General features: G+C 42.2%; 1 protein-coding gene across 1 annotated transcript in view; it reads right to left on the bottom strand.

The window, feature by feature from the left end:
* Positions 1 to 613: 613 nt before the first annotated feature.
* Positions 614 to 7,627, bottom strand: part of ap3b1a (adaptor related protein complex 3 subunit beta 1a) — a 50,261-nt gene continuing 43,247 nt past the window's right edge. The window contains exons 24-27 of the mRNA XM_035668341.1: positions 7,143 to 7,203; positions 4,824 to 4,970; positions 2,921 to 2,997; positions 614 to 1,759 (exon numbers count right to left, since the gene is read on the bottom strand). Of these exons, the coding sequence (XP_035524234.1) occupies positions 1,580 to 1,759; positions 2,921 to 2,997; positions 4,824 to 4,970; positions 7,143 to 7,203 (465 nt within the window). The 3' untranslated portion in view covers positions 614 to 1,579. The remainder of the gene's footprint in view (positions 1,760 to 2,920; positions 2,998 to 4,823; positions 4,971 to 7,142; positions 7,204 to 7,627) is intronic.

The following is a 7,627-nucleotide window of genomic DNA, read 5'->3' as shown; positions in this document are numbered from 1 at the left end:
CAGATGGTTAGAAGAGTCTTTGAAGGGTTCTGAAAATCCCTTCAGCATAGTGGTGAGTGTTTTTCAAAGATATTTATTATTCAGAGAAAAAGACGTAAAGGTAAAAACACGAGAGGCAGAAACTGGAGCTACAGCAGCTTCTGTTGACATTCACAGTCACTATTTCAGTCCTGACTGCCTCCTATTTGTTCAGGTCAAACAGGAAAAAAACATGGAATCGAAACTCTAATTTACAGGGAAGTTGTTTCATTAAGTGAAGTGGAATTGGCTATTTTATATGTTGAAAACTCAAATTTATGTGCATTGACATTAGCCTTGTATTTCCACTGTTGTGTAGTTTGGATATTAAGTTTTAATGTAAAGGTATTCCTGGTTTATAGTATACAACACAGTCGAGGGTGTATGGAAACATAGGCGAAGATGGAGAAGAACATATGTCAGCAGGTGGAGTGACAAATTCATCAAAATCATAATGTCATGAGTACATGGTATGTGCCTCAGCCTGCCAATTAGCAGTGCTCATCATTAACGATTTTGTGTTTCAACCACGTTTAGATAAATGACCATAAATCACAGCGCAGAGATGTTGGAGAGACACAGTCAGGTTAAGTCAGACTGAGGAGTTATTATTAGCAAAGACAAAAAAGGGTTATTTTAATAAATTCACTTTTTATTGTTCAGCAAAAGCAATACAAATAAAAAGACCACGTTGATTTAAGTCTAACATATATGTTTGGTTTTCTAAATAACATTATTTTCATGTAGAAGGCACTTTAATAAATGTGATTTGGGGGGGCAGGGTAAAGGTTGGAATGTAAAACTACATCAGAGGCCAGTTTGGTGGCGCAACAGCTCCCAAATGTTTATAGTGTATTAATGACAGTGGGTTGACATGGCGCAGAGAAATCCTCCCTTTTCTCGGCACTAAAGAGATAAAGTCAATGGAAACACAGGGTCGCTTGGCTCGGGCACAAATGCCACTGAAATACAGTCAGACATCAATGTTTTAGTGGAGTATCTCAGTTTGTATAAACACTAAAGACAAATTGGCCCACTGTGAGTGTGGCAGCGATGCACTCTCTCTCCCCACAATGCATGTACAGCCGTTTGTACATAATGATGCTTGGCATTGACATTTAAATGGTCACCAGTGAGGTAAATGGCCAGTTTGTTTGACATTTTTGTGATGGACTGGTGTCACGTTTAGGTGTCAATTTTTACATTTTATTACCACTGCTATGATGCCTTCTGTGTGTTTTAAAAAGGAATTCATCACCTTATTCAAGATTTTCACAAAGTTATTCCTGCGATTCAGGACAATCCTTTCCAAAACCACAGACCATAAAAATAAGAAGTGCTGCATGAGCGCGCTTCCATTGTTTCCAGTTTATTCTCTGTGAACACCCAGGTTCGAGCTGTAGTTCTACGGTTTCTGTATTTTGGATTAAAGTGCCACATGTTTGCAAGTACCGCCTGAATTGTCCTTAACCACAGAAATAAAATGTATGCAATCTTTAATAAAGTGCTCTTCCCCTTTACCTTTACTAAAGGAAGTGGGGAGGAGTGGAGGGGAGGGACTCTACGCCTGGGCGAGGGCTTGTTTAAGGTCTCGGAGCAACATGGACGCCATGACGCTCTTCTCTGTGTTGATAGTAAGCAGAGCAGTGGAGGACTCCTTCAGCTCCAGCGACACCAGGACCAGAGCTCCGCTGCTGACCGTCCGCCCGGCGAACCTGCAGGTGGGGTCAGAGAACGTGGGTCAGTTTCACAAAACCTCAAAGACACACTGATACTGAGCTGCAGACTGATACTCCATGAAGCTCATATATCCAGAGACAGTTATGAGCTCAAATGTGTTGGTAAGATAGTTAGTGGAGGTAAAATTAATGGCTCAAAAACACTGCAATCGTTGCTCCAAATGGGAACTATTGGGAAGAGAAGTGTGGATCAGGAGTACCCTGTTTCCACCAAATTAGCTAATATGTTTTTTTGGAATTGGGTGAAGCAAAGGTGACAAAAGGTGATCGCACTGATCACGTCCAACTGTCAAAAAAGTTACAAAAATTAAATATCTGCAAATACAAAAAAAGTGAAAAAGGTCCATATCCACAGTGGTGAGAAGTGAGAAAACCTTGTTTTATAAAAAAAAAACATTCAACAGTTGATCATTACTGGACAGGATGATGGAGCCTGTTGGTGTTGGGTATTTCATACTTTTTGAAAATAAAAACAAATATGTGTACTTTGTGTTTTTCTAGCATGAATAAAACAGATGTAACTGTAGTAGAAAAAACTAATTTGTACACAAATGAAATTTGACCTACGTCATTATTTCTGTTATATTATACATATCTGTTATAATCTGTTATATTTATATTGTTGTTATACAGTATATTAAATGTGTTTTCAACTAAAATTCAGCATGGTGCCTAATCTCTTCTTTAATGAAAGACTTTTCTATTTAAAGAAAGTGTAAATGATTTTGTCATTTTACTGAAATTTCCCTTTGAACAGGATGTGAAGCAAATAGTTGATGGCTACATCAATGAATAGCTCACATAAAACAAATATCAAAGAACAAAAAAAAGAAGAGATGAATGTGTTGCCCAAGCGCAGGTCTACACACTTAACTCACATTTCTCACCCAAACCCATAAATCCTCCCGTTAGAAAATTCTCCAACACCTCACACCTTGTAATTACTCTAAATTAGTGAGCGAGACAAAGAAGCAAAACGATGTGACAGGAAATATAGAGAGCAGAGCAACAGACAGTCTATTATCCCAGCTGACTAAAGAGCCATTAGGGGTGAGACACGCCCTTCGTGCCCGTCAAACAGAATTTAGCCTGTTTTTATGGACTGTGGGTGTCTATGAGTCTGTGGGAGCCTCTGGGCCGGTATGGGGGATGCCCTGTCCTACCCGCTCCCTCTGGGCCATCGGGAGAATTCTCAGTCCACCGTTTCCTTGGATACCGTCCCTGCAGACTTGGGCCAAATCTGGGCACACATGGTCCCCATTGAGAGTGCTAACAAGAGGCAGACAGGGGCTATGACCCAGTGTGACCCTCTTTGAGGGGCGACAGAGCCGAGCTGAGCCCCCTCTCTCGCTCCCCTCTGGACCTCTGCATCTCTGAGCCTCACGTGGCTAACTCCCAGCCATCTGCCTCCATTTAGCACTACATCCCCGCAACAAAGACCCCCCGTGGCAGCCCGCTTAGGCCTGACAAACAGCCCACAAAGAGCCCCACTTAGGCCTGACTAAAGCCTGTGAAGGGCCCCCGCAGGACGGCCTCTGGACAGGCGCTGTCACAGAAGCCCCCACGATGCCGTGCTGCGCGTCAGGAGCGACTAGCACGTCCACCAATTAGCATGCACACGTTAAAGACAGAGGGGGGGGCACTGAGGGGACATGCATACACAATGAAACGGCGCTGGCTCACAAACCCAGTGTGTCTGGGTGCGTCTCTGGGGAGCTGCTAAATTACCATCAACAGAGGAGAGGGAGTTTATCAGGGAGCTCTCAGGGAGAGGAGAGAGAGTCCTCCTCAGGCTTAATTAAAATATTAGCCACTTCAGCAGGAAACAGAAGCCATTCAAGAAGAGGAGTCATTTCTCTCAAAAACACCAACCTCTTTGCTCTGCGCTCACTTCTTTAAATAATTCAAGCGTTGTACATCAATCCAAATTACTAATTGTGGGAATTCAGGATGTCATAATTTGTTCCAACCTTTAAAAAATACAGACAAAACAATATATTTTATGCCAAAAACAAAAAAGTCTTTTGTCATTTTCTTGACAAATTTTCTCTGTTTCCATATAAACATTCATACTGTCCCATGTCCGGTTCCCTCAGCCCTACTCTTGNNCTTCTCAGCAGCTTAAGGTGTCTATGTGGTCCCTGTGGCTTTGCTAATGGATTTAGGATATAAATCTATCATTTACTCAGCCAGTTAACACTACCCTGAGGCTGCTTTCATTTTGTCTCAGGAGACGCTGCAGTGGGCCTTTGTTCATGTGTGGTAATAAGAACCAGTCAAAGAAACAAGAGCTTGTTTTATTTATGTTTGATTTCCAAGCGTTCGAATATTCTCACTTTGCTGCTTGTGGTTGTGTGCGCGTTCAGGTGCAAAGACCTGATGTACATCACATCTAGATCTAACACAACATCTGTGCATTTTTAGGTACTAGAAGGGAAAGATTAAGGACAAGCAGGCCTTAAACGGGTCATTGGTATTCTCCTGCACTCTTCACATACTGGGCTAAACACTGGATTAATTGCAGTGTATGGAAAGAAAAGCAAAGCATAACCCCTGGACTCAGAGCAGGCGGATTGGCATCGATCGGCAGGGCTGCGGCTAAGCATCACTCTCCAATTATCTGTGATTCTCCTCAGTGCAGAGAGCCTGTGTGTGCCATCTGCCTCCCCTCCACCCTGCCACTGCAAACACAAAGTGGGCTTCACCTTTACATTCGCCCTCACGCGGAGAAGACACAGGCCACCGAGGACTCTGCAACCTGAGAACGCAGGACTTAACCCACAGCGAGCGCACGAGCCCCCAGCATCTTAAGTTAACGTTCGACCAGCTTTGACTCTCTGGAAATGGAGCCGGTCAGGTACCAAAAAAAAAAAAAAGACTACAGTGCATGATGTTTTCACCCGAAATCACAAACTCAAAAAAGCTGAGGCCAATTGTGTGATGGCTGCTGCTGGGTATTATTTTTCTCTCCTGGTTCTTGGCCAGGTGGACAAGTGGAGGAGTGTCCTTCAACTGAGTGGTCAGTGAGGCTAGAGCAGAGCCCAACACATGTGAGCAGACTCAGACCAGGCAGATGGCCAGAGCTATTAGCCCCAATTAGAACCAGGAACCCTCCACGCATCTCCAGAGCTCGCCCATACGGACAGACTGCAGCGCTGCACTCGAAGGGCAGACGGACGTGAGGGGAAGGAGAGGACAAACAGACTACAGAGGCTGCAGAAGAAGAAGAAAAGGGACAAGAATTTAACTCAACGAGGATTCGAGATTCAAAGAAAATGTTCCCTACAACTGGGTTAAACAAAAATGTGACCGCATATTGCATCTCCATTGCGGTCTATTAACAACCCACATTACATCTGACAATAGATCATAAGCTACAGTGTCGGCTAAAGCAATCTATAATGGAGAGACCAGACGTTTAATTAGTCAGTTTATAAATGATAGTCAATTAGATTTTAAATGTGAACAAGAATTCAACTTCACTGAAAAAGGGAAAAGTCAGTGTTTAGAGAAGCATAATTTAATTATATCAAAGTGTAAAGTAAAGAGAAGGCATAGCTTATAAATCAAGGGGGTTCAGTTGTTTTTTTTTTTTTTTTGAAAATTAGGCTCTAACCAGAGGGATTGGCAATGCATGCAAAATTCGATCAAATTTGCTTTCAAACGGACTGAAAAATAGAGCACATTTATTCTATTCCGCCTGTTTAGACATAAACAAGAACAGCGTTTTCTACATTTGCTTTCCTGCTTGATTTATTGCCATCCTCCTTTCCAGCAATCAATTTCTGTGTTTCAGTGGCATCCCCCTCCGCTCGGCCTCGGGCGCCTGTTTGGGAAAAGCAGTGCTGCACCCTGCTGATAAACAAAGGGAGTGCAGGGATGCAGAGGAGCAGAGTGGGAAGACGGGCTGTTGCCTTGTTAAGCCGAACCTGTGTTAACTGCAATCTATAACTCAAACTGTCTGAGGTCAGTTTAAAGCTCAGCCGATATGTGTTGTGAGCTGTATCATTCTTAGGCTTCATATTGAAATCTCATCCATTATTTCTACATTAAACCCAAACTCTCCCTCCGCCGAGCGCAGATACTTTGTGTGATCCGACCCGGATTAGAGGAGCCCTTCTCTGGGGACATCAGGGGGAAGAAAGAGGGGTCCTGGATGGAGGTCACCTCACACATCACATTTAATGCCAAGTGACCTCCACAATAAGCTCTCAGTGGGTGCATCCGATCAGATCGATCACTCTGCTCTGTGTGTGCGTTATTCAAAGTATGTACAGCAGCAACACACAAAAACACCATGACTAGAATTACCAGAGCTAAAACAGGTAGTCGATTGGGAGAAATTGAATCAATAAATTTGAAATCAATTATTGATTTCAGTATTTATCAAGAAAAAAGGCAAAATATTCTCTCATTTCAGCTCCTCAAATATGAAGAGCTTGTTCTCCAAGACTCTATTAGCATCCAACTTAGGGATGTGGGGAGAGGAAGATAGAGTGTAAATAAAGACTTAAAGTAAGTACTGTTGATTAATGTGAAATTGTCTTTAATTTGTCTGCAGACATTATGAAACAAATGGAAAAGGAAGCCAAACAAAACAAACCGGATGACAGAATTAGCCAACCGCTCCAATCTCGAGTTGCCAACTTAAAAGAGCAATCACAACAACGGCTGCAACTAATGATCATATTCATTATTGATTGCTCTTGGTTGTAAATCGTGATGAAAATGTCCATCATAATTTTCCCAGAGCCTGTGGTGACATTCTTGTTTTGTCTGACCAACAGTCCAAAACCAAAAAAAATATAGAAAAACAGGGCTGCACAAGTAATCACAAATATTAATGAAATAGCAAAATGGCCAAGTGCAATATCTAAAATCTCGGAAGCTGCAATTTTTGTGCTAACAGTAAAATGTGAGACAGAACAGCATTATAATAAAGTACTGCACTGGACTACAAATCTTGTTCTCCAGATGTAAGAATGTTTGTTTGGTACAGAGCAGCAAATGTCACATCATCATGACATTAATAGCTTTTTCAGCGAAAATGAAAATTGTGACACAAAAAATATCATTCCACAGTCATAAGACAGAAAACTGGGAAATGTAAGAAGCTGAAACCAGTAATGTTAGGGAACATTTTTGCCTTTAAAATTACTTAAATGATTCATCAATTAGAAATACTGTTGCAAATTAAGTTAATGTTGATCGACTAATCCATGAATCGCATAATTTTACAGCCCTAGTCACGACAAAACGATAACTCAATCATTAAATATCCAGAACCTGTGCAGATTTAGAGGAACTATCTGGATAAATTAAAACACAAAAGCATCGAGTCTTGCTTTCTTTGCGACAGCCTCTCAAATAAAAAGGCTGTCAAACCTTCTCGCTGACTGTGGATTTTGTCAGTGAGGAATGCCATCATCTCCAATAAATGGACCTCCTGAGGACAGCGTGGAAGAGCCAGTCATCATAAGGATACCAGCGGACAATATGGAATAGAGCGTCTTCATTATTATAAGACTGCGGGGCGACACTGGAAGTCTTCCTCTTTAGCCGTCACAGAAACAGGAGAGAGATTGATAGCATGGCGCCAGTTGAGCTATTGGTTATTTGAATGAAGTATGAGCTTATTGAATGCAGGCCTCTCCCACTGGCTAACATTGATTTCCACTCACTCCTTCAGCTCCCTGTGCCCTTGTGTTCCTCACTGTCCCTTACTTATCTACCCTCTCTTACATTTTTTCCTCTATTCCAGACCTTAACCCACAAAAGAAATCATCACCAACACAGGATCACTCAAAGACGAGGAGAGATTGTCTGCACAGAGCGAGGTAACAAAAGACGGACAGAGAGAGAGAGAGAGA

The sequence above is a fragment of the Morone saxatilis genome, unplaced genomic scaffold, assembly GCF_004916995.1.
Source record: "Morone saxatilis isolate NCDOM2014 unplaced genomic scaffold, NCSU_SB_2.0 Contig21, whole genome shotgun sequence".
NCBI lineage: Eukaryota > Metazoa > Chordata > Actinopteri > Moronidae > Morone > Morone saxatilis.
The sequence above is the reverse complement of the archived record's forward strand: the minus strand, read 5'-3'. Positions and strand labels throughout refer to the sequence as shown.